The 26,714-nt window shown below is 48.0% G+C and overlaps 2 protein-coding genes across 2 annotated transcripts; both read right to left on the bottom strand.

The window, feature by feature from the left end:
* Positions 1 to 5,799: 5,799 nt before the first annotated feature.
* On the bottom strand, positions 5,800 to 20,203 carry LOC139008594 (granzyme H-like). The gene is made up of 6 exons (XM_070412033.1): positions 20,089 to 20,203; positions 19,304 to 19,448; positions 18,717 to 18,846; positions 18,477 to 18,542; positions 17,913 to 17,948; positions 5,800 to 5,901 (listed from the first exon to the last, which is right to left on the bottom strand). The coding sequence occupies exons 1-6, from the start codon at positions 20,201 to 20,203 to the stop codon at positions 5,800 to 5,802; spliced, it is 594 nt and encodes a 197-aa protein (XP_070268134.1).
* A 1,551-nt stretch (positions 20,204 to 21,754) lies between these two features.
* Positions 21,755 to 25,078, bottom strand: LOC139018618 (granzyme B-like). The gene is given in 7 exon segments (XM_070427232.1): positions 21,755 to 21,998; positions 22,624 to 22,890; positions 23,077 to 23,218; positions 23,740 to 23,884; positions 24,889 to 24,976; positions 24,978 to 25,048; positions 25,051 to 25,078. Coding segments are annotated over 7 exon segments (918 nt in total). The 3' UTR covers positions 21,755 to 21,821.
* Between the last annotated feature and the right edge of the window lie 1,636 nt (positions 25,079 to 26,714).

Consider the following 26,714-nt stretch of genomic DNA (forward strand, 5'->3'; position numbering starts at 1 on the left):
ATCAAGGTTATTTAGCTAGAAGCTCATAACGTGAATATGAGCAGAAAATTCTTATATTTTTAAGAGTAAAGATATAGACTGTCATGAGTCAAAGTCGAAATTATGAGACCTAATATGGCTGCGGTCTAACAAGTACCCTTGCTCCCAGCCAGAGACTGGATTTACATCTAAAATATTGTGCACTCAGCTTGAAAACAAAAACACAAGAGAAGTATAGATGATTGGATGCATTTTGTCTAAGGAGCACTGAGGAAACATGGAGAATGGTAAGAGAGGGGGAATCATAAAAGGAGGAGCCCCCCTGGAGCTGGTGCTGGGCTGGGAGGTCCAAGTGATAGTGGCTACAAAGCTTCCTCCCCTTGGGAGTGTGGCCTGGCATCCAGAGTATGGATCTCAAACCCTGATTAGCAGCAAAACGGGAAGCAGAGGCCCTGCAGCATCAGGCAAAAGGATCCCAGGGAACTACCTGCCTTGGAGGCTGGGCCCACACCTTCCCACTGAAACCACACACCTAATGTTGGCAGCCCCAGCAGGAGAGATTCACTGCTGGGAAGGATGTGCTGCAGTGTGTGGCTCCAGAATAGAAAAGGGCCTGTGTGCTGCATCCACAGTAACCTATAGAGACCCTCTGCTTTCCTGAAAGGCATTGTACAGAGCCCCACAAAGCATCTAAATTATGTGGCGTGGGAAGGGGAAGAGGATCAGAGAGGGATTGGAGCTGGAGACAGGCAGATCAGGAATTGTTGTGCTGCACTGAGAGCTGGGATCCTGAGTGGAGCTATGGATCAGTGTTACAGAGATCAGCTGTGGGGAGAGAGGGGAGACCTGCGTGGGACTGATTTTGTAACCCCTCCTGCTTGGACCTGAGGTGCAAGGACACCAGCTTCTCACAAAGCAGGCTTTTTGGTTTGTTTCTTATTTTGTATGTGTTTATTTTTGGACAGCATCCCATGGCACCACCACAAAGGCTTATACTGGGGAATCAGACCAGCGAGAGCTGGGTTTTGTATCTGCATTGTGGAGAGGCTGACCCCAGCACCCTGTCAGTTCAGCCAGCCAGCACTGGGAAAGGAGGGGTAGAATATCTCTACCTCTCTTGCAGGCTGGGCACAGTTTGGTGGGGCTAGGCCTCTAGGGAGACTAGCTCAGAGGAGGATATACCAAGAGTATGACCCTCAGGAGCTATTGCTTGCCATGAGGAAATGCCTAGCCCTCCTACTTGGGGCTGGGCAGGTAACATGCTCACCAGAGACTCTTTTTATTAATCCCACTGAGCCCAGAGCAGTTGAAACTGCCCGTACAGAAAGGGCAGCAGACTATATCCAACCTGCACCTGCATCAGGTCATTACGGTTAGAGGATATGGTAGAGATTGAGGAATATGGCTCTGAAGCAGAGATTCATTTCCTCTCAATGAGGGCCTGAAGGTAAAATCTCTAAGTAAGGGGTCCTCCAGCCCTAGCTATGCTAGCCTGCTTCTACCCTAAAAACTCTTTTTGGAAGACACTGGAGAAAGACCAAAGCAACTGCAGGGCGGAGAAGGAGCAGCTGACAGAAGAAGGGGCTCCTCAGAGAGCCTTAGACTGGCCAGCTAGAACAGGACACTGAGAGCCAGACTTGGACAGTTCCTGACATGGGCTGACACAAAAGTACCTCCCAGAAGGCCGGAAATTAGCATACAAAACAGTGATCCACAGACAACATAAGCTGCCCAGACAATCTTCACTTGGCTGGCTTAAAAAGTTTTGTTTTGTTTGTTTTCTTTTGTTGTTGTTCTTTTTTTCAATGTTTTCTTTATTTTTTCTGCTTTATTACTTTGACATTTTTATTGTAATTGTTAAGTTTTTTGCTTTTATCTTTTATTTCTTTCCTCTCTCTCTCATTTTTAAACATATATTTTTATTGATTTCAGAGAGGAAGGTAGTGGGAGAGAGAGATAGAAACATCAATGATAAGGAGTCATTGGTCGGCTGCCTCCTGCACCCCCCTCTCCACAACCACTGGGGATCAAGCCTGCAACCCAGGCATGTGCCCTTGACCAGAATCGAACCCAGGACCCTTCAGTCCGCAGGCAGATACTCTATCCACTGAGCCAAACCAGCTAAGACTCTTTCATATGTCTTACTGGTCCCCTTCCTTTACTTACTCTATCTTTATCTGCCCCTCCACCCCAACACCTTTTTCTTAGCCATTCTTTCTTTTTATTACCTGTCTCTCTCTTCTTATTACCTTTGCATAACCTTTTTCTTCTATCTTATTGTTTTTTTTTAAGTCTTCCTTTTCCTACTCTCTACTCTTATTTTTTGCTTTCCATTCTTTCCTTTCAGAATTTTTTTCTGCTCCATTTATTGTTCAGTATCCTCTTTACTTTTTATTTTTTTGCTATCAACAATATTATCCTTTTCTCTTCTTTTAAAAATTTAAATTATTTATTGAAAATATTACATATGTCTCCCCCCCCCCATTGACCTCTCCCTGCTCGCTCCTGCCCCCAACACATACCCTCACTCCCCTAGTGTCTGTGCCCATTGGTTATGCTCATATGCATGCATAAACGTCCTTTGGTTGATCTTTTACCACCCCATCTGCTACCCTCCCCTGCCTTCCCTCTGAGGTTTGATGGTCTTCTCATGCTTCTATGTCTCTGTATCTAATTTTGTTCATCAGTTTATGTTGTTCATTATATTCCACATATGAATGAGATCATGTGATATTATCTTTCTCTGACTGGCTTATTTCGCTTAGCATAGTGCTCTCCAGTTCCATCTATGCTGTTGCAAATGGTGAGAGTTCTTTCTTTTTTACAGCAGCATAGTATTCTGGGGGGTGTCTGACTGCCAGTTTAGGCCAGATTCTGAAGCAGGATCATCCCTCTCACAATCGGGGACCGCTGGCTCCTAACTGCATGCCGCCTGCCTGATCGCCCCAACTTCTCTGCCTGCCTGTCTGATAGCCCCTAACCACTTGCCTCCTTTCCTGATTGCCCCTAACCACTTCCCTGCCTGCCTGATCTCCCTTAACTGCTTGTCTGCCTGTCTGATTGCCTCTAACTGCTCCCTGAAGGGTGGGGCCAGCTGGGGCAAGGGTCCATGGTCATTCTGGTCTCTGGTCGTTCCACCGTTTCGGTTGCTGGGCTTTTATTATACAGGATGGTGAAATTTAGAAGGCTTTTATTTTGAGAGTGAAACAATACAAGGACACCTGGATAGATACCCACAGTCATAATTTCTCTTCAACATTGTTGAAGTTTTTTGCTTTTATCTTTTATTTCTTTCCTCTCTCTCTCTTTTTTAAACATATATTTTTATTGATTTCAGAGAGGAAGGGAGTGGGAGAGAGAGATAGAAACATCAATGATAAGGAGTCATTATTTTGCTTAGCATAGTGCTCTCCAGATCCAAACATTGTGCTCAATATTTTAACTATTGGAGTTAGGCAGGAAGTAGAAGTGGGAGAATAAGAAAAGGAATTGATATATAATCTGTATATAGAGAATGCCACAGAATCCACAGATAAATTATTAGAATTAAGAAGACAGTTTAAGAAATTTGCTAGAGATAAAATGAATTTAAAATGAATCATATGTCTATATGAAATTTTGAAAAATTAACTTTTGAAAAAGTTAATATTTAAATTGCATGAAAATTATCAAATAACTAAACATAAAGCTAAAAGAAGATGTGTAAGCTCTCTTTGGTGAAAATTATCAAATTGTTTTAAGAGATACTTAAGAAGTCCTAAATATAAAGATATTCTACGTTTGTGGATTGGAACCAAAACATTTTTAAAAATGTCATTTCTTGAAAAAGTGATGTGTACCAAGAGGTATTTTATAGAACTGGATTGATTCTAAATATATTGGAAAAACAACTGGCCAACAATAGCCAAGATGGGGTCCTGTTGCCCCTTAGCTCCTGCACCATCTACACTTCACCTACTCATCTCACAGGTGCATTCAGCTCTTCTCTCACCTGTGCTTCCGCCAGGGCTGGGAGCCCCAGGGAACACTTGGCACATGGATGTAGGGATGGTCTAGGGTGAAAAATGAGCTTTTATTTGCTATTTAGCTTATGGTTAAATGTGCTGGGTTTCGCTTCTCATATCCTTGTGGTTCATTTGCTATTCTTTTTCAGGAAGCTGTTTTTCCTTTCGATGTAGGTCCCACTTGACTCCTTGTTAGTGCAGCTGTTGTGAATTTGTTGTGTTCTGTCACTCCAGCCGCGGGTGGTGCTGTTTGGAGGATACAGGCCTCTGAAATAGGGTCATCTGGGTCACAATGAGCTGCCTTGCACTTGACATGTGGCATTTTGTGGGTTTGCGGGCTGAGGCTAATGCCCCCTACCTGTGCTGTAAGTAAAGGTAAGGCTGCCCTGGCTGCCTCCTCCCTCACCTCCTGGCATGGACTCCACTGAGTGGATTGGAAAACTCAGGACACATAGGCATCCATTTCACACTGTCATTCTGGAATCAAACACGATCAGGAATGTGAAATTGTATGTACAATAAAGAGAAAACACTGAGAGTTTATTTATTTTCAAGACAAAATTTCTCGTGGATTCCAAGTACAGACCTATCTGTGCTAAACCCATCTGCCTGGTGGAGGAGAGGAACCAGGAAAATTTGGAGGAAATTCCTCATCACGGCAAGTGTCCCAATGGCAGGGACAGAGCCTGTTTGTTCCTGCCACAAAGATAGAAGGACATTTGATCTATTGTTGGATGGCAAAGTGGTACTTGATAGCCATGAGGCTCACAAAGGTGCCATAACCCAGGTTGCCAGCAGGGGGAGGCAGGACCTGCAGCCAGGCCAGGCTGAAAGGGCTGAGCTCTTGGGGGATGCTGGGCTGGAAGGCACTGAGCTGGTCTTGCCCATGTGGGAAGTAGATTCTGGCTCTTCTGATAGGCATCAGGTGGGCTGGCAGTTAAGGTCTGGTGAGGAAGCAGTAGAGGAGAATTCATGCAGGACATTGGGAACTGGGTTAGATAGATGAGAAAGAGGCTGGCTCAAAATAAGGTGGTCTGGGTGGGGGGTGGAGGTGGGGGTAGAATCTGGTGTCCAGGCACTCAGATAGAAAACAGGGGCTGGTGTGGGAAGGTCAGCCAGGCAGGAAGGAGGCTGGATGAGCTCAGTGCTGTCCCGGGGCAGGGCAGGGAAGGGCAGGGAAATGGGACCTGAGTAGGCTGAGGGTCATCATAGGAGCATCTGATTCTCCTGAGCAGACAGTCCACACTGTGGGAGAATCCTGCCCCTTCTGGAGAGAGTGGCCTTGGAAACAGGAAACAGTGCCCATGGCATGGCCCCCTGGCCTCTAGGGCCTCAGAATTATTCCCCTTCCACTGACCTGCTCCTCCTTCAGCAAAATTGTTGGGGCGGGGGGGGGGGGAGTTGGTGATAGAATTTATCTTAGATAAGAAGTTTCTGAGGCCCAAAGAGGACCATTTCTGAGGAGAGAGGTATTTTCTGTTTTTAAATAATGGAGCTTAGAATCAGACCTCCCAGAGGGTTAAGCACCAAAGAGGTGTGCTTGCAAAATGGATGAGAAACTGTACTGTATGGGGATTTGGGAGGATGGAGGCTGGGGGGGAGAAAGGAGGAAGCAAGCCCAGAATTGCCAGCAGAGGGCGCATGGAGCAGTGTTGTTACCTATTGAAAGGGGTTCCCTGAATGAGACTTCTGTGGCATTGGCTCTAGGGATGTGTTTATTAGGCCCTGTACTCCACACTGCCTGCCCCATGGGATTCTTGCCTCTGCCCCCAGATGGATGGTCAAGCCAAGAGGAAAGTCAGCCTCACACCTGCTGTTAGAGGTTCTTCATTGTGCTCTGTATCCAGGGGAGCAAGTATGAGAAGTTCATGAAGACTCCTGGAGGTTTCTTTTCTCCACAGGAGAAAATACCCTGGGCCTATTGTTACATGTGAGGGGGCCCTGACATCTCCCTGTGAGCCAAAAGAGGAAAGACTGAGTTGGACTCCTTGGGGTCCTGCCCTCCCGGCTGCCCAGGGGCGGGTGTTCTGTGTTGGGGGGCTGTGGGGGGATCAGTGTCAGGGCCAGCCTTGTTGCCTCCCTTGGTCCCCGGGCTCCAGCCTGTCTTTGACTGTCCCTTCCAGCTTGACTCATGCTAAGCCTTTCTCTCCAATACCCAGGGACACTCTGGGGATAACACTGCTGTGAGATGACTGATTCTTCCTCACCTCCAGCCCTGATCCCCTAGGGGAAAACACCAAAGACCGGCCTGTCTCAGGACGAGGCATGAAGAGATGACTGCTCCCATACCCCAGAGCTTCCCAAGTTCTATCTCCTGGGACCTGTCAAGGTAAATGCTGAAAGTTGACTCCAAAGCCAGTCTTCCTCTCCCCTGGCTGTCCTTCCCCAATCTGGTGACCTTGTGGTGGCATCTGGGGAAGTGGAGTTTGCATTCCTAATTTTTCTGAAAGGCCACTTCCTGCAGAGTGGTTGGTAGAATACCATCTCCATAGGCCCTCAGGCAGCCACAGTGCCCTTCTCTCCTGGCCTCACCAGCCCTCGCCCCTGGGCAATTGTAGGGGCTTCACAGCTTTAGATAATTAGATGTTTCTCCCCAGCTGATGGGGAAGAGGCAAGAGAGTCCAGGTCTGTCCATGGCCTCTGGGCCTGGACACTGAGATGAAGCTGCAGTGTCTTCCTTCACCCCTGAACCAGTGGGACAGGTCTGACAGCCGGGAAAGAAAGAAATAAAGAAACACATCACAGTGAGAGGAGGAAGAATGAGAACCCAGAACTGCAAGAGCAGCAGGAGGTTTCCTCACCTGCAGTAACATGATGTCTTTGGAGAAGCTCTTAGCATTATGGTTTGGGTGCGGGATGGCTCTTTTCACCAGGATGCCTGACGTGCACTGAGAGCAGAGTGGGGTCTGGGGGATGGGGGTGGGAGTAGAGTCAGAGGAGATACATCCTAGGAGCGGTAAAGAACAGGTGACAGCTGGGGCAGGGTATGGGAAATCGAGGCCACAGGAACCAGGGGGCTGAGTGACTCTGCTTCTTAATGACACTGAGGTTAGGGAGCTGGGAGCTCTCTCCTGCACTCAGGAAATATCACAAAATCCCTTGTGCTTACATTTTGACTCTTATGCATTGTTCATCATCCACCGAAGCTTTATTTGCCAGGTGTGGTCCCTGCCTCTCTTCTCAACTACTTCACTTGCTGTCACCTCTGACCCTCTGAGCCCAAAGCTTACCTGTCCTATTTCTCAGCCTCTCGTTGCTCCGACATGGTCTCAGAGGGATCCTCTGATGAAGCCTCATGGGGTTGAGTTACCAGGATCTTGGGGAGTTGCCCTGGGCTGCAGCTCCCGGGATGAAGGACAGGATCACTGTAGGGGTCTCAGTAGGTGTAGCCTGGCTGTAGCTTCTCACCTTCCACTGAAGTGAACAGCAGTCCAGACCAAGTTCACGCTCACAAGGATACACCACACCTGGTCTCCTCATCCTGAATGTGAATGTAGGCCATGTAGGAGCTGGAGTGGGGTTGGCTTAATGTCCCCTCTGAAGGTTAAGGCTTGAAGGTGGGGACTGGCAGTGTCTGTTTTCAGGAGGGAAGGCTTAGGAAGGAGATGATCGAGGTGGGTGGTCTAGGTGCCCTAAAGACAATGGAGGGTGGGTCTCTTAGGTCCAGCTGTGGCCCAGTAACCTTCTCTGAACCTCAGGCCTCAGAATCCCCCTCTAAGAACAGGGGCACAGTGCTTGCTCTCCAAGTCCTCCTCAGACACACGTATGGAGGAGACATGGCCTGTTTTGCAGATAGTGGAGCCCCAGGGGATGGAACAGATCTCAGTGTGTCTCCTGATACTCTGAGCCTGTGTTGGTGCTGTTTTTAATAATCTACTCCATGTGCCTAATACATTCTAGGTTCTCAGTAAACATTTGTTGGCTGCATGAATGATGGACTCCAATTAGCTTTTGCCTGATGTCTGATGGGATTCAAGGCCACAGGGATGGGAGAGGGCACAGCCAGAGAGAGTGGATCAGCCGAGGGCCTGGGAAGCAGGGCAGGTGGGGCTGAACATGGGCAGCTCAGGCTGGGGAGGAGCCAAGGCAGCCAGGGAGCCTCTGTGCAGTCACCCAGCCACAGCTCAGATCAGTCACACCTGGCTCCTCTCCTGGGCATGGCCTGCACTCACTTTCAAGATGAGGGGGAGACCAGGTGTGGTGAGTTTTTGTGCCAGAGAACTTTGTTGTGACACCTGCTCACTGTAGTGGAAGGTGAGAGACCGCAGCCAACTTACACCACCTGAGAAATTTAACTGGTTCTTAAGCAGGGTGCAGCTTCCATGACAGTAGCTGGTTTGTCTGAAGTGCCCTTTTCTGGGTCGGAGTGAGTGGCCTTAATTAATTAATTAATTAATTAAAAATATTTTTATTGATTTTCAGAGAGGAAGGGAGAGGAAGCGAGAGATATAAACATCAATGATGAGAGACAATCGTTGATTGGCTGCCTCCTGCATACCCCCCACTGGGGATCGAGCCCGCAACCCAGGCATGTGCCCTTGTCCAGAATGAAACCCAGGACCCTACAGTCTGCAGGCCAATGCTCTATCCACAGGGCCAAACCAGTTAGGGCGAGTAAGGGGTTTTAATAATGTGTTTTGTAGCTTCACATCTTTTTTTTTTTTTTTGATCAATTGTTCATTACATTTATACATAACAGTAGAAATAGGTCAATCTAAAATAAATTTTTAACACTGTCTTACATTCATTGTACATTTGAAATAACTTTACAAATATATTTAAATGTAGAAAAGTAAAAATAATTTAAATAGATCTTATTGTAGAAAAATAACAAAACTTTAAACAAAAATTTTAGTGTATTTAATACATTTGAATAAATTCTAAAGAGAAATTGGGATTGAATACGATCTAAAGAATTAAAGATAATGTAATATTTTTTTTTTTCGCTAAAAGTATTACAAAGTGTATTACATAAGTGTCCTTTTTTCCCCCCCGCCCTTGACAGACCCCTGCCCTCCCTTACCCCCCAGTGTCTTATGTCCATTAGTTATGGTTATATGGATGCATACAAGTCCTTCGGTTGATCTCTTAATCCCCTCCCTCCTCCCCCCCAACCCTCCCTGGCCTTCCCACTGCAGTTTGACAATCAGTTTGAGGCAGCTCTGCCTCTGTATCTATTATTGTTCAAAAGTTTGTAATGGTCTTTATTATCCATGAATGAGTGAGATCATGTGGTATTTTTCCTTCATTGACTGGCTTATTTCACTTAGCATAATGCTCTCCAGTTCCATCCATGCTGTTGCAAATGGTAAGAATTCCTTCTTTTTTACAGCAGCATAGTATTCCATCGTGTAGATGTACCACAGCTTTCTAATCCATTCATCTACTGATGGGCACTTAGGCTGTTTCCAGATCTTAGCTATGGTGAATTGTGCTGCTATGAACATCGGGGTGCATATATCCTTTCTGATTGGTGTTTCTGGTTTCTTGGGATATATTCCTAGAAGTGGGATCACAGGGTCAAATGGGAGTTCCATTTCCAATTTTTTGAGGAACCTCCATACTGCCTTCCATAGTGGCTGCACCAGTCTGCATTCCCACCAGCAGTGCACAAGTGTTCCTTTTTCTCCACATCCTCTCCAGCACTTGTCGTTTGTTGATTTGTTGATGATGGCCATTCTGACAGGTGTGAGATGGTACCTCATTGTTGTTTTGATTTGCATCTCTCGGATGATTAGTGACTTTGAGCATGTTTTCATATGTCTCTTGGCTTTCTGAATGTCCTCTTTTGAAAGGTGTCTATTTAGATCCTTTGCCCATTTTTTGATTGGATTGTTTATCTTCTTTTTGTTAAGTTGTATGAGTTCCCTATAAATTTTGGAGATTAAGCCCTTATCAGATATGACGTTGGCAAATATGTTTTCCCACGAGGTGGGTTTTCTTGTTGTTTTGTTGATGGTTTCTTTTGCTGTGCAGAAGCTTTTTATTTTGATGTAGTCCCATTTGTTCAGTTTCTCTTTAGTTTCAACTGCCCTAGGAGCTGTATCAGTGAAGAAATTGTTTTGGCATATGTCTGAGATTTTGCTGCCTTTGTATTCTTCTAGAATTTTTATGGTTTCCTGTCGTACATTTAAGTCCTTTATCCATTTTGAGTTTATTCTTGTGTATGGTGTAAGTTGGTGGTCTAGTTTCATTTTCTTGCATATATCTGTCCAATTTTCCCAACACCATTTATTGAAGAGACTATCTTGGCTCCATTGTATGTTCATGCCTCCTTTGTCAAAAATTAATTGAGCATATTGGTTCGGGCTAATTTCTGGACTCTCTATTCTATTCCACTGATCTATATGTCTGTTCTTGTGCCAGTACCAGCCAGTTTTGAGAACAGTGGCTTTGTAATACAGCTTGATATCTGGCATTGAGATCCCACCTACTTTGTTTTTTCTCAGGATCGCTGCAGCTATTCGGGGTCTTTTTTTATTCCAGATGAATTTTTGGAGAGTTCGTTCTAGATCCTTGAAGAAGGCCATTGGTATTTTAATGGGAAGTGCGTTGAATGTATAGATTGCTTTGGGTAATATGGACATTTTAATGATGTTGATTCTACCAATCCAAGAACATGGTATGTTCTTCCATCTGTTTATGTCTTCCTCTATCTCTTTTTTCAACGTCCTATAGTTTTCTGAGTAGAGGTCTTTTACCTCTTTAGTTAAGTTTATTCCTAGGTATCTTAATTTTTGGGGTGCGATGGTAAATGGGATTGTTTTTATAATCTCTCTTTCTGAAAGTTCACTATTGGTATATAGAAATGCCTCGGATTTCTTGGGGTTAATTTTGTATCCTGCTACATTGCCAAATTCATGTATTAAGTCTAGTAGTTTTTTGATGGAGTCTCTAGGGTTCTGTATGTATAATATCATGTCATCTGCAAATAAGGACAGTTTTACTTCCTCTTTTCCAATTTGGATGCCTTTTATTTCTTCTTCTTGTCTAATTGCAATGGCTAATACTTCCAGGTCTATGTTGAACAGGAGTGGAGAGAGTGGACATCCCTGTCTTGTTCCTGTTCTTAGGGGAAATGGTGTTAGTTTTTGTCCATTGAGTATGATGTTGGCTGTGGGCCTGTCATATATGGCTTTTATTATGTTGAGGTATGATCCTTCTATTCCCACCTTGCTGAGAGTTTTTATCAAAAATGGGTGTTGGATTTTGTCAAATGCTTTTTCTGCATCAATTGATATGACCATGTGGTTTTTTTCTTTCAATTTGTTTATGTGATGTATCACGTTTATTGATTTACGGATGTTGTACCATCCTTGCATCCCTGGGATAAATCCTACTTGGTCATGGTGTATGATCCTTCTGATGTACTGCTGGATCCGATTTGCTAAGATTTTGTTGAGGATTTTGGCATCTATGTTCATGAGGGATATTGGCCTGTAATTCTCTTTCATAGTGTTGTCTTTACCTGGTTTTGGTATTAGGGTGATGCTAGCTTCATAAAATGTGTTTGGAAGTGTTCCATCCTCTTGGACTTTTTGTAGTAATCTGAGGAGGATAGGTTTCAGTTCTTCCTTAAAAGTTTGGTAAAACTCCCCTGAGAAGCCGTCTGGTCCTGGGCTTTTGTTTGCTGGAAGCTTTTTGATGACTGCTTCAATTTCTTCCATCGTTATTGGCCTATTGAGATTTTTAGATTCTTCCTGATTGAGTTTTGGAATGTTGTATTTTTCTAGGAATTTGTCCATTTCCTCCAGGTTGTCTAGTTTGTTGGAGTAGAGTTGTCCGTAGTATTGTTTAACAATCATTTGTATTTCTTTGGGGTCTGTTGTTATTTCACCTCTATCGTTTCTGATTTGGTTTATTTGGGACCTCTCTCTTTGCTTCTTGGTGAGCCTGGCTAGGGGTTTGTCAATCTTGTTTATCCTTTCAAAGAACCAGCTCTTGGTTTCATTGATTTTCTGTATTGTTTTTTTGGTCTCTATTTCATTGATTTCTGCTCTAATCTTTATTATCTCCTTCCTTCTGCTCACTCTGGGCTTTTCTTGTTGCTCTCTTTCTAATTCTTTGAGTTGTAGAGTTAGATGATTAACTACCATTTTTTCTTGTTTTTTGAGGTAGGCCTGTAGAGCTATAAACTTCCCTCTCAGGACTGCTTTCATTGTGTCCCATAGGTTTTGGATTGTTGTGTTTTCATTGTCATTAGTGTCCAGGATGTTTTAAATTTCTTCTTTGATGTCATCGGTAACCCAATCAATATTTAATAACATGCTATTCAGCTTCCAAGTATTTGAGTATTTTGGGTTGTTTTTATTGTGGTTTATTTCTAACATTATGCCATCGTGGTCTGAGAAGATGCTTTTTATGATTTCAATCTTCTTGAATTTGTGGAGACTTTGCTTGTGACCCAATATGTGGTCTATTTTTGAATATGTCCCATGAGCACCTGAGAGGAATGTATATTCCACAGCTGTGGGGTGAAGTGTTCTGAAGATGTCAATTAAGTCCATCTGATCTAGTGAGTCATTTAGGATTGCTGTTTCTTTGCTGAGTTTTTGTCTAGCGGATTTATCCAGTGATGTTAGTGGTGTATTAAAGTCCCCTACTATGATTGTATTGTTGTCGATCTCTCCCCTGATACCTTCCAGGAGTTTTCTTATGTATGTGGGTGCTCCTGCATTGGGTGCATATATGTTTATCAGGGTTATATCCTCTTGTTGTATTGATCCCTTTAGTATTATGAAGTGGCCTTCCTTATCTCTGGTTATGGCCTTCACTTTGAGGTCTATTTTGTCGGATATAAGTATTGCTACCCCAGCTTTTTTTCCATTTTCATTTGCCTGAAAGATATTTTTCCATCCCTTTACTTTCAGTCTGTGTGAGTCCCTTCTAATGAGGTGGGTCTCTTGTAGACAGCAAATGTGTGGGTCATGTTTTTTTATCCATTCAGCCACTCGATATCTTTTGATTGGACCATTTAGTCCATTTACATTTAAAGTTATTATTGAAAGGTACTTGTTTGTAGCCATTTCTATTTTTTTGTGGCTGCTTTCTTTCTGGGCTTTTTATTTCTTCTTTTTACACCAGTCCCTTTAGCATTTCTTGCATTGCTGGCTTGGTGGTGATGAACTCCCTTAGCCTTTTTTTGTCTGTGAAGCTTCTTATTTCCCCTTCAATTTTGAATGATAGCCTTGCTGGATAGAGTATTCTTGGATTCAGTCCTTTGCTTTGCATCACTTTGTAGATTTCCGTCCATTCTTTTCTGGCCTGATGTGTTTCTGTTGAGAAATCGTTTGATAATCTGATGGGGGATCCTTTGTAGGTAACTCTCTGTTTCTCTCTTGCAGCCTTTAAGATTCTCTCTTTGTCTTGTACATTTGCCATCGTTATTATGACGTGTCTTGGTGTCGGTCTTTTGGGGTTCATCTTGCCTGGGACTCTCTGTATTTGTGTAACTTTTTTCTTCCCCATATCTGGGAAGTTTTCTGTCATTATTTCTTCAAATAGATTTTCTAATCCTTGCTGCTCTTCTTGTCCTTCTTGTAGCCCTATTATGCGTATGTTACTTCGTTTCATGTTGTCCTGAAGCTCCCTTAGGCTCTCCTCCTGTTTTTTAATTCTTTTCTCCAGTTGCTGTTCAGATTGAGCTTGTTTCTCTGCCTTATCTTCTAACTCACTAATTCGGTCTTCTGCTTCTTCTAGTCTGCTGTTGAAACTTTCCATGGTGTTTTTGATTGTAGCTATATCACTTTTCATTTCTTCCTGATTCTTGCATAGGTTGTTGATTTTCTCATCCATCCGGTGAATGAATTGTACAACCATCATTCTGAATTTTTTTTCTGTCATGTTGCATGCTTCAGCTTCATTAATTTCCTTTCTTGGTGATTCTTCATTGTCTTTCCTCTGGGTATTGTGTCGTCTCTTCATTCTGATTATCTCCTGATGGTTCAAAGGTTGAGTTGCGTGGGCCTGGGCCGTGCGCAGTGGGAGGCTCCCACCACCCTAGTGTCACTGAAGAGCTCTGACACTAAGATGTGTGGTTGTTGTTGGTTGGTGGGAACCAGGCTCGCTCTGTGTCAGTGTTGCCAACACTCAATGTGGCCTCGTGCGTGCCTTTAGAATTAGGGACCCTGCCTGCACTGTGCTGAAATAGAGGCCCCCCTGACGCGTGTTTAGCACCAGAGCAGAGCCCCCTAACTTGCGCCAGGAGTCAGAGTTCCCCAAGAGTTCAGTATCAGAGTCTCTGTTGCTTCGCGCAACCTCACCTTGAGAATCAGGGTCCCTGTGTGCCCTTGCACCAGGAATTGGATTCACTGGCTCTTAGTATGAATGCACAGGAAATCAGGATCTCAGGCGCAGGTGATAAGAAACACAGTCAAGTCACTGGTGCTTGGTGCTGCCTCCTGCCCTGAGAAACGGGGTTTCTGGGCCTGTGCTAGGCGGACAAACTCCCGTTCGCGCGATTGCTCCCAGCCCAGGGCTCTGATGCCAGCAGTGCGCGCAGGATTAGTTCCTGGTGCTGTGCGCGTTTTTGCTCCCAGCCCAGGGCTCTGATGCCAGCAGTGGCACAGGATTAGTTCCTGGTGCTGTGCGCGTTTTTGCTCCCAGCCCAGGGCTCTGATGCCAGCAGTGCGCACAGGATTAGTTCCTGGTGCTGTGCGCGTTTTTGCTCCCAGCCCAGGGCTCTGATGCCAGCAGTGCGCACAGGATTAGTTCCTGGTGCTGTGCGCGTTTTTGCTCCCAGCCCAGGGCTCTGAAGCCCGAAGTGCGCATAGGATCAGTTCTAAGGTGCTCGCGCACTTTCAGGCCAAAGTTTCTGCAGCGCTGAGGCCCCGGCAAGGGGTAGGTCTATCAGTTAGTTACTCTGGCACTGCCCGCGATCCTGGGGGAAGGGGGGATGGGCTCTGCTACTCACGGATCTGCAGCAGGGATCTCCGAACTTTCCGTGTCTGCAGGTCTGTACTGTGGTCACAGGTCTCTGTCCCCAGTGGCTGCAGGGTCCTGGTATGCGTCTGAGATCAGACTGGGTGGTGCTGAGGCCAGGATCCTAGTCTCAAGCAGCTCTGTTTCCCAAGATGGCGTGGTCGCTGTGCCTCTGCTGGCCGCCCAGGAGTGTCCGCCCCTCCGTGGAGGAGGGCAGGCCTCCTCTGGGCTCCCGCAGTCGCGCCGCCCACAAGTCGCCGCCTCCGGGTTAGTAGCCGCTGGGTTAGTAGCCGATCTCTGGATGCCGGAAACCGCTTCCCAAGATGGCGCGGTCTCGCCGCTGCGCTGGCGCCCAGGGGGAAGTTTCAGCCTCAATCTCTAACCATCCGCATTTTTCAGGAGTTCTCTGTCTTTCCTGGCTGCAGACTGTCTCTCAGCTGAACCTCCCCAGCTTGATCGGGCTGGTTGTTACCCGTTTCAGCTGCTCGCCCCTATCTGCTCCGGGACGAAGGACCAACACGTCCATCTAAGCCTCCGCCATTTTTTTCCTCCAGTAGCTTCACATCTTTTGTCAAATGCTTTTATCCACAAAACTCATCTTCTAGGTAATAAGAGAGAGGCTAATAGCTGCTGAACCTTTTAGTGCACACCTTCCTCCTGGCCATCCTTGCTGAGTGTCTGTCCAGCATCAGACTTGTTAGTCTGGGGTGGGATGGGACCAGGCATTCAGAATTCCTGGGCACAAATGGAGGAAAAGTCCCTGCCTGTGCAGGGCAGAAGGGTCAGAAGGACAGGGGGTTTGATGGGGTCCAGGGTGGGGTGTGCCTCAGGTTTCTGGTATGGGGATGGTCACTTACCAGTCCCAGCCTAGAGGAGGGAGGGAGGCAGAAGAAAGACAAACAAGGAGTGGCTACATTTTCCCCAAAGGCCTGCCCAGGTCGGAGCTGCTGGTGTTTCTTGTGTCTAGACACACACCCCTGAGGGGAGCAGTGAGTGTGGCTCAGTGACTTCCCGCACCTCCTTGACTGCGCCCCTCTAGTTTTGCTGGGTGTCATCACACCAGGTGTTTGTGGAAGTTCTCAAGCTTTGTTTGGTGACAATGGCACTGTCACCACATTTGCACTCCCACTGCTAAGCCACAAGGTGCAAGTAGAAGGAATAAGAACATGAGGGCCTTGGCTGCAGCCAGCAGGGGGCTGGAACCTCAGAAGTCTCTTGGTTACTACACCAAGTCTGTTTCCATGTCTGGGCTCCTGGCTCTTTTCCATTCTGATGAAATCATGAATAATCATTTAACAGGCCAGGTCCAGGCATATGAGAGACATCGTTTCTCCCCTTGAGAAGCTCACATTGGCTGCAGTGATAACCTGTGCCTGGGGTATGAGAAGGGAAGAGTTATGGGGAGGGGTGTGCTCGGTGGTGTGAGGTAGAGGGTGGATTCGCCTGAGGACCAGGTGGCCTGCACACACCCAAATACTCCAAATGATAGCTCCCTTTCCTCTTTTACCAACACTCCAATTTCTTAGAATCTCTTTTGTAAATGTCAATATTATATGACACAGGGGGCTTCTCTTACCCACCATTTTGAACAGAAGTCCTAGAATTTTGTTCATTGGCTCCCGAGTCCAGAGAACCCTGTCTCTGATGTCCCTGGCCTAGCAGTTACATACATTTGCAAACACATTATCCCAACACTCTCACCAGTGTGACAGCAGAAGGAAGAGCAATGGAAAGGGAGGCACTATGAATTCTCAACAGCCCTACCCCAGTTCTGTGCAAGTAGCAGCACCTGATGAACACATAGAGGAAGTGTGGGAGAACATGCCGGAGGATCAGTGATGATGATTTCTGCGTGGTGGAGGCCTTGGTAATTTTCATTTTCTTATCTACATGTTCCACATTTAACTATTTTTCTGTGATGAATATGTACTACTTTTTATACCCAAAAACATTTTCCCAAAGTGGAAGCACACCTATCAATGGCAGGTGTTTAGTAAAGTACTTCTTTTTAGCCTCCCTTCTGAAGTTGTATGGTTTAACATGAGATTCCTGTTCTTAACCTAGTCATATAATAAAGATTTGGGTTGCCTTTCGATATAGAGAGACAGACACACAGACAGTCACACACACACACACACACACACACACACACACACACACAATGGGAGGCGGAGAGAGGCTGGCTGAGACCTAGATGAAAGAGCACCCTCAAGGTCAGTGTTGGCTGCCAGTGGGTGGGCTGCCAGGACACCAGGGGCTGCACTGGGCTCTGGGCTCAAGACAGGGCTGTGCCAGGCACTTGAGCTGGGCCTGGGAGTAATGAAAGGCTTCCTGACCTTCTCAGCCTGCTCTGATTGGTGGGGGGAGTGCTGCCTGGGGTGAGCTATACCTTTCCATGATCTTCTCACCAATTTATCTTTGGGTGGATAAGTGGCCCCTTACCCGAGAGCTTCTTACAGGACCCTCCATCCAATTTCCGGATTCTTTTATGCTGCATATTGGCATTGGGGCTGCGTGGGGTAGGGTGAAAGTGTGGCTTGAAGTAGGAGGGCAATGTGGATGAGTTTAGAGGGTCCCCTAGAAGAGGGTCACTTTTGGGGGGCAGATGTCTCCCCTATTCCTGATGGAGCTGACATTAGGCCTCGCAGGGGAGTTGGCACTGGGAGGACTATCGGGAAGGAGTGGGTAGCAAGGCAGCATGAATTTCATTCTAGACATGGAAGGTGCGGTCCATGAAGGGGAAGCGCTAACAGATAGAAGATATGAACAGATGGTTGCCACACACACATCAGGTAACTAACACATGTTTTGGTGAACACAGGGGGAATCAGTGACTTCCACTCTAGAGATTCAAGTTTATTAGGAGACTGGCAGCCTCCCATCAACCCCTCTGTACAGAGCAGATCTGGGCTCTGCCCCAGAGGAGACCAATAGATCAGTTCCGGGTGCCTCAGCCTGGTCTCTGCAGTTGGAAACGTCTCATTGTTTTTTCTATCCAGGGCCCTGGGCCATGTTGTCACACACGAGTGGGCCCCCAGAGTCGCCCTGTGGGCAGAGAGAAGACATTGAGCGGGGCCTTCCCCTGCCCTGCCCTCCTTGCTGCCCTGGGGTGTGTGGTCCCTGTTAGGAGCTGCATGGGAGATCAGGGTCAGGGCAGGCCTTGTCTACTCCCTAGGTCTGGGGTTTTCCATTTGACTCTGATGGTCTTTTTCCCCCTCTAGGAAGCGTTTTCCTACCAGTGGCTGTGGGACAGCCTCTCTGCTCCCCGGAGAGACAGTACCAGAGATTGGACATAGGGATATGGTTAGTTCCCACTGCGCCAGGTTGCCTGCAAGCTTGGGTGTGCCCAGGGCTGGGCATGGATGATGCTGGAGATCTCACCTTAAAAGTAGACTGGTTCATTTCTGGGACCCCCACACAGATCTCTGTGGCTCTGTTGTAACTGCGTCTGTAGCAAGAGATGCACTGCTCATCCTGTTGGATTTCCAGCTCTACCTCATGCAGAGTGTCTGTGCTGGTGCTCAGGTCGAGTCGCCCCCAGCCAGCCACTCTGCACACCATCCCTGGCTTCACCTGCTCTTCCCTCCTGGGCAGCCTGAGGAGGCTCATGGCGGCAGTCAGGGTGGCCTTCCTCTGCAGCTGAAGGCAGAGGACAGGAGTTCTCATTGAGCAAGGGCCCAGGGACTCCAGGACAGTCATAGCCCTGGGACAAGGAAAGGGGTCACACTGGGAGGAACGACAGGAAGGAGGTCAGAGGAGATGAGAAACCCCAGGCTTAAGGTGTGCATGAGCCAGGGGAGCGATGAGCCCTACCTGCAGTAGCATGATGTCATTGACTTTGGGATGATAGTTTGGGTGGCGGATGGCTTTTTTCACCGGGATGAACTGCTGGGTCCTCTCGTGTTTCCTGATGTTGTGGGCGCCCAGGATGACTGTGATGGACCTGCACAGGGACAGCCAGGGACGTGGAGGCACAGCAGATACAGCCCAGAGGCCAGGAAGGAAAGAGGACAGCTGGGGGCAGTGCAGGGTTGGAGTGGGGAGGAATTCTAGGGGATGGTGCTGGGAACTGAGCATGCCTATGCCCTGTGCTTGTTGGCAGCTCAGGCTAGGTGTCATTTCCTGGGTTGGTTCTTGGGTGCTCAGTCACACCCTGAGCTTGCCTTTCTCTAAGCAAAACTGAATTTCTGGCCTCTGGGGCACAACCTTGGCCTCCTTCCTAAGCCCCTTTGATCAGTCCTCCAGTCTTCAACAGGCCACTTGCATTGACCTGTCCCTGTCTTTCCAAAGCTGACCTGTCCTCTGAAGTGCTCCTCTGTGTCCCTAGGTCTGCAGCCCCTGAGAAGAGGGTTCCCTGTGAAGTGCCTGCAGAAAGGTGGGGCCCAGGCTGTGCTCCTCACCTTCCCCAGCAGTGAGCTGCTGTCAGCACAAAGTCCTGGCACACAAGGAAAACCCCACATCTTTTTCTGCCTGCAGTACGGATCTGAAGAAATGCCATGTAGGGGCGAGAGTGAGGCTTGACCTCATGACTCCCGATGATTTTTCCTCCAAGAAAAATTTTACTCTGCCTGCTGTGCCTGCTGTGCCCATGGAGCCAGAGGCTGGAGAGGGGAAGACTGGGAAGGACAGGGGCAGGCGAGGAGGCAGATAGTGATGTCTGCAGTCATCAGCCATAACCAAGAAGACATCCTGCAGGTTCCTTGGGCAGCATTCCTGGCTTGCTACGTGACTTGTCCCATGAGACTGAGATACTCCCTCTGACAAAGAGAAGAGCAGTCCAGATCTCTTCATTCCTGTTGCAGCCATGCATGAGGGCAATGGGATTTGTGTCTGCAACAAGCAGTTTAGTGCCTGTAGAGCATGGAAAATTCTTACCCTCAGGATCCCTGTTTCTCTCTCCCTTTTGGTTCCCAGACTCATGGCACTCCTGCTGGTTTGTACTATTCAGAACATTGGGACTAAAAAATTACCTGAGAGAACTAGAGACTAATCCAGCCTCAGGGGACCAGGATGCCACCAACTCTGGGACCAACTGGATCCCCAGCTCCTTTGCAAAGCTTGGAGAAGAGGATAGAGTTTGGGGATAGATTTTAAGACATTGAGTTAGAATGTTATGGGCCTTGCTTTGATTACAGAAGCCTCTCTCCTTTGGCAAGACGTGATTTCCTGTGGAATTATTTCTCACCATGAGCATCCAACCTTCTTCCAGTTGCTTTTGCAAAAGAGCCCACTTTCCAGATGGCAAGGGATGGGGAGAGCACCCACGGGCCCTCCACAGGAGCAGCCCTCTGCCCTGCCATCCCTGCTGCTGTCACTCAGCATCAGACTTGCTGGTCTTTGAGGGAGGTAGTATCTAGAGTTGAAAAAGCACCTGAGGATGGACCAGGGCCAGACATGTCTGAGTGTAGCATGTGAGCTGGGCTGTGCCAGTACCGAATGGCATTGGGCTTCTGCTGGGGGTCAGTCACTCAGCTGCCTGCGCCTTGGGAGCCAGAAGAAAGGCCATAAGGAGCAGAAGTGGCTGCATCTCCTCAGGAAGCTGCCCAGGTCAGAGCTGCTGGTGCTTCCTCCTGGTCTTCTGAGCCCAGGGTTCTCTGGCCTTTATCACCCACGGCCCTCTCTGAGTGTGTCACACCACGGTGTTGTCAAGGTCTTGGGCAATGTGAGTTCATGTGAAGGAGGGAGAGGAAGTTACATTCAGATAAAAGTCAACACTGTCAGTTTCACTTGTGTTCAGGTGTCAGAACCTGTATTATTCCCAATGCCTGGCACTTGGTAGGTGCACAATCAGCATTTGTTCACTGATTGATGGAAAAACTGTGCTTTCCAGTCCTCCTGCAGAGAGCAGCCCTTTCTAACTCAAAAGGTAGGTAGAGCTCATGGTGGCCAGCACGCAACCTGAACCTTGAGGCCTGCAGTGAGGAACAGGCTGCAGGGGACTAAGGCTCCTGAGTGACCAGCAGTCAGTGGACTCTGAGCACATGGTGGGGACACTGGACTAGATGTGAGGGTGGATCTTGCTCTGCCCAGTGAGAGATGGGGCCAGGTGTTTGCAGTCACCCTGTTGCCCTGTCTGCCAGGGCCCTGCCTCGGGCCAACACAGTCCTGGTCCCCTGGTCATCCTGTGTCTGGGCATAAGCTGGGTGACAACTCAGTGACCAGGTCCTGCTGGAACCTGGGCACTCTGGGTGTCCTCGGAGGGAGGGATATGCAGAAGTGGGAGCTCAGACCAGTGTGGTCTGTGGGGCTCAGGGTTGGTGGACTTTGAGGATGCTCAGTGGTCAGCAGGGATGAGAAGGGGCAGCCAGGAGACTGGAGGCCAAACTAGGTCCTGAGCTCAGAGGAGGGCAGAAAAGGGCATGGAGAGAAATTCAGCCCAGGAGGGAATGAGGAGCTTCTCAGGACTTCCCTCCCTCCTCCACCCCTGTCTCTCCTCACCCACCCCCAGTCCCCAAACCTGCCACTCCCTGGTTGCTGGAGAACAATGTCCTGCTCAGGAGGGCCCTCCTCTCCCCTGTGCGGTGGGGCCTCCTGAGCTGCAGCCCAGGCTGTGCCTGCTTGGCTCCCAGCACCCACGTGCTAGTCCTTTCCTCTCAGCACATAACACAGAGAAAGGAGTAAGACCTTCTCACTGAGCCCAGGACCTGAGAGATTCATGTTTTCTCCTAACGGTGCTCCTCTCTGCCCTGGCAGAAGGGCGGGCAGGTGTGGCCAAGAAGGAGCTGGTAACAGCTTAACATGGGTTTGAGAAGGTGATGGTGGGAGGGGAAGAGGGGGAAGCAGGACACAGCAGAATTGTGCCATTGCCTTCTGAGCACATGAGGGACAAAGAATAAACAAAAACCCAGCTCTTCCCATCAGCTAAGAGACATTTATTTGGTTTTTGGCACCACCTCCCTCCACGCCGTGGGTCCTGGATTAGCTCCAGAGAAGATGGTCTGCGTCCTGCGGTTGGAGGCTTTTCATGGTTTTCTTTATCCAGGGAAGGAAGCTGGCGACTTTGGTGAAGACTCGTGGCGGTGTCCCATCATCCCTTCCATAGGAGACAATGCCCTGGATCTCATTTCTACACAGGAGAGGCCCCCCGGAGTCACCCTGTGGACAGAGAGAGGGAAGGACTGAGCCAGTTCTCCTGGCCCTGCCCTCCTTGCCACCCCATTCCCCTCTCAGCGAAGGCTGCCTTTCATGGTGTTCACTTGGGAGATAAGCAGGAAGGCAGTCCCCATGGGCCCCTCAGCCTGGACATTGTCACTGCTTTACTTCACCCCAGATGGAAACTCCTTCTGCTCCCCCAGGTCCCTGATCCTCTGTCTATGAAGGTGCTGCGGAGCTGTGGCTGCAGCTACTGTGTAAGGACCGAGAGCCGGCAGGTGGGGCTGACACTTAGGATGGAGAAGGAACCCATTAACCAGCTCTGAGAACCCTCAGATACAACTACTGCTCACCCAGGAAACGGTTATCTAAGCGCTGTGCCCTGGCCTTGGCCACAGTGTTGCAAATTTACCCTCTGGAGGAGCACCATGTTTGGAGTGACTATAGGCCCTTATAGGCTCTCAGAGACCCCTTTCTTCCCAGCTCTGGCACTCTCCTTTTTTCTTCCTTGGGAGAAACATCACAGACTAGAGGGCGAAGGAGTCTCCTGATGCCTGGAATCCCAGCTCCCAGTTCCTACCCAAATGCCCCTCTCCCAGAGCCAAGGTAGTCAGAGGCTCAGTATCACCTGGAAGGAAGCCTTATCTTCTGATGGGTCCCCCACACACAGTTGAATGGTCCTGTTGTAATAACGGCGTAACTTATAATGGCTTTCACACTGCTCATCCTTCTGCAAGGTCAGCTGTACCTCCTGCAGAGTGTCTGAGTATTTGCCCTCTGTGGTGACCTTCCCCCAGCCGGCCACAGTGCACTCCTGTCCAGGTCTCAACCTGTTCTTGCCCTTGGGCAGTGGGAGGGTCTTCACAGCATTAGTTTGCTTGATGTTTCTCTCCAGCTGATGGGGAAGAGGCAAGGGATCCCAGGTCAGCCAGTGGTCTCTGAGCCAGGACATTGAGGGGCACCTGAGTCTCAGGGACTGTCAGGTGGCCAGGATGGGAAGGAAGGAAGGGAAGTGCTTCATTTGGTTGGAGAGGAAACAATGTGGACTCATGAGAGCAAGAGCAGCAGGATGTTTCCTTACCTGTAGTAACATGATGTCGTTGGAGTAGTTCTTTGAATTATAGTCTGGGTGGGGGAAGGCGTTTTTTACCGAAATGACCTGCCAGGTCTTCTCCTTCTTCTCCTTTTTAATGTTATGGGCCCCCAGGATGACACTGATTAACCTGCACAGAGAACAGATTGGGTGAATGGTGGGGAGGTAGAGTCACAGGAGATATAGCCCAGGAGCTGTGAAGGGCAGGTCATAGCTGGGGCAGGGCAGGGCTGCAGACTGGGGAAATCGAGGCAACAGGGGAGAGGGGCTGAGTGACTCTACTTCTCAATGACACTGAGGTCAGGAATCTGGGAGCTCTCTCGGGCCCTCAGGAAATGCCATGAATTGCTTGCATTTTCATTTTGACCCTAATGCATGTGTTCATGGTCCACCACTGCTTTATTTGCTGAGTGTGGTCCTCCTCTTCCTGTGTTACTTGTTGTCACCTCTGACCCTCTGAGCCCAGAGATTACTTGTCCTATTTCCTAGCCTCTCATTGCTCCGTCATGATCCCTGATGGCTCCACTGATGAGTTCTCATGGGCTTGAGTTATCAGGAGCCTGGGGAGCTGTCCTGGACTGCAACTCCTGGGATGGAGGACAGAGTCCCTGTAGGGGTTTCTAGAGGTGTAGCCTGGCTGCGGCCCCTTACCTTCCATTGCAGTGAGCAGCTGTCAGAACATAGTTCTTTTCCACAAGGACACCGCCACACAGGAACTCCTTCTTATCTTTAACGTGAAGATAGGCCATGTAGGGGCGGGAGTGGGGCTTGGCTTCATGTCCCCCGATGATCTCGCCTGAAGGAAAAGTGTGTTGCACTTGTGTGTCCCCACTGAGTTCACCAGGCAGGCAGTGGCTTGATGACTCAGGCACATGGGCATTTGGGAGGCTGGACTGTCCTGTAGTTGGCAGGGGGTGGGGAGGGCCCTCAACTTCTCATCTGGAGAGGGAACAGCAATGGGCTGGGCCTGTGACTTTGCCTGACAGGTGAGAATACAGGTCTTAGGGACAGAGAAGGTCTGGAGGCTCCTGAAAATTCCTCTCCTGACCTCCCTTGGTGTTGGGTGAGCTTCTGAGGCCCCTGTGGTGCTGTGACGTCCAGTGTAGTGTACTTTGCAGTGTCTAGGACTTAAGGGATCTAGATGCTGACACATGAGGAATTCCCGGTAAGTGTTTGTTAGCTGCCTTGAAGGGTTGGCCCCCAGTGGGCCTCTGGAGTTGGGTTGGTAAGGCCAGTGCTGTGGGATTCTGGAAAGCAGAGAAGTTTGAGGCTGCCAACCTCACTGGCTCATCCTTTAAGGAGAGGACCTGCTAAAGGCCTGGAGATAAAAGCAGAGCTGCAGAAAGGGACTGAGGGGCCTTGAGATGGAGCAGAGGAAACAGCAGTCTTCTGGGGACAGCGACCCCACCAACTGTGGGGTCTGCTGAGCTCTGGGCTTCTCTCCTAAGCAGACCCTGAGGACAGCACCTGTCTCATCACAGACATGGAAGCCAGGACTGCTCTGCCCTCTGCAGTTTCCCAGCCTCTGCCATGCACTTCGAGGAAGTTCCACTCTCCACCTGGCACAGGTAGGGCCTGGGGAGGGCACTGTGCCCCCCAGCTTTTCTTGAGAATAGGCTTCTGTCCTGTCATTTCTGTGTGTAGCTCATCCAGCATAATGTGTGTGGGTCTGAGATGGGATGGGAGCTGGGGTTCAGAGCATTCCTGGTGGAGAGCTGGATCTGGGCTGTGCAGAAGGGCCAGGAGGTCTGTGCCCACTGTGGATGGGTTGGGCCTGTGAGGGTGGGGATGGTCACTCACCTGCCTCTGCCGAGGGGAGCAGGAAAAAGGCCAGCAGGAGCACGAGCAGGGGTGGCTGCATCTTCCCAGGAGGGCTGCTCAGGTCGGAGCTGCTGGTGTTTCTCCGTGCTCTCTTTTAGTGCGCAGAAGAGGAAGGAAGTGTGGGTGGGCTCTGTGACCTGAGTCCCCCTCTGGTTTTATAGTGCTTCATCCCAGAAGGCTTTCTATGAAGCATCTCCGCCCCCAGCCTCCTGCCTGATGATGGTCTCTCTGTGGTTGTGTGAGAAGTATGCAGTGACCACAGCTGATGACTCAGAGCAGACATTAGAGCAGACTCTAGTCCTGAGCATTAACCCAAGGGTACAAGGTGGGGCCTGTGTGATGTGGTATCAACCAGTAGAGGTACCTGGATCCCAGAAAATTGAGTCCCCAGTGAGAGAACAAGCAATGCCTCATCTCCATGCTACTAAGTCCATCAGGATAATTTCCTTTGCCCATGTGTGTTTAGGCCCTTCTGTGTCCAATGCAAACATAGCAGAGTTTTCAACCTTTTTCACTTCATGGCACAGATAAACTAATCACTAAAATTTCGTGGTACACTAAAAATATACTTTTTGCCTATCTAACAAAAAGAGAGGTAAAACTTTGATTGATTTACAAAAATATATATTTGCTTACCTTTTTTTTCCAAAATGACTTAAAAAAAATTAGGTACCTATACTTCTATATAAGAATTGTTGGTACTAAGAATTTACCAATCAGACACAACCATGTTATTCAAGGGGACCAATAAGATGCAACTATATTATATGACCTCTATATTTGTAGTTTAAGTAAGACAAGACATTTACACCAGATGACTTTTGTGTGTTGGCTATTGTCATTTTTTATCTGCTGACCTAAGGGAAAATAGGTTAGTGACCTTGACTAAATAGTCTTTATTGCATGTTTTAAAAGTTCTTGTGGGAAACTGGTTGAAAATCGCTGCTTTAGAAAGAGCTGACCATCTGATGAGGATGACAGAAACATCAGAGATCAGAGTACTGAGTGGGGAGGGTCATGGTAGAGTGAGGCACAGGTGAGGAACAGGGCATGACCACCATAAACCGATATAACAACCAATTCATCATCACAGCTTCTATCACTGAGCATTTGTTTTTATTTACAATTGCTCAGTGATAGAATCCATCTGTCTCGTCAACATTTTTAACCAAAGTACTGTCCTTGACATGTATTGGCCTAGCGTAAGGAATCACTGTGGCCCTTGTAGTTGAACCCACTGATTGGCTTAGGCTAGGCCCTAGGTCATCCTTACTTTGGGATGGTTGGGTTCAGTCCCACCCAAACCACATGAACTAGGAGTGGAAAGGGCTGTTTCCCTAAAGGAAGTTCAGGTTACTAAATTGTCCATATCAAATGAAGTGAGAGAGCGTTCTTGTCAACCAAAGACCAATAATTGTCCTTTCAGTATCCTCTGTGCTCTGTGCAGAGCCACACTTCTGCTAGAGCAGGCTTGGCACACAATAGGCTCACACTTGCTAAGCAAATTATCCTGATGAGCTCACTACACAGTGAAGGACTGTTGCTTCTAAATGGCCTTTGCCCAATTCTGTTCTAAGATTGATTAAGCTTCTCTTAGTAGTTACAGTCTGGTAATTTAAATGTCCACCTTTATGTTTTCTGTTTTTTACAATTTTTCTATGAGGACTATTATGTACCAAAATATATAATTTCAGTGTCAACATCTTCCTTGTCATACCACCTACACTCTAAACCTCTCCTTGTTTAAGTCAGCCTGCCTCGTAGTAGACATTTACAAAATAAAGAACCTTTCTGATGACAATGGT

This window comes from Myotis yumanensis, unplaced genomic scaffold (assembly GCF_028538775.1).
Source record: "Myotis yumanensis isolate MYYU_CA2020_CCGP unplaced genomic scaffold, mMyoYum1.0.hap1 SCAF_1, whole genome shotgun sequence".
NCBI classification, from domain to species: Eukaryota; Metazoa; Chordata; class Mammalia; order Chiroptera; family Vespertilionidae; genus Myotis; species Myotis yumanensis.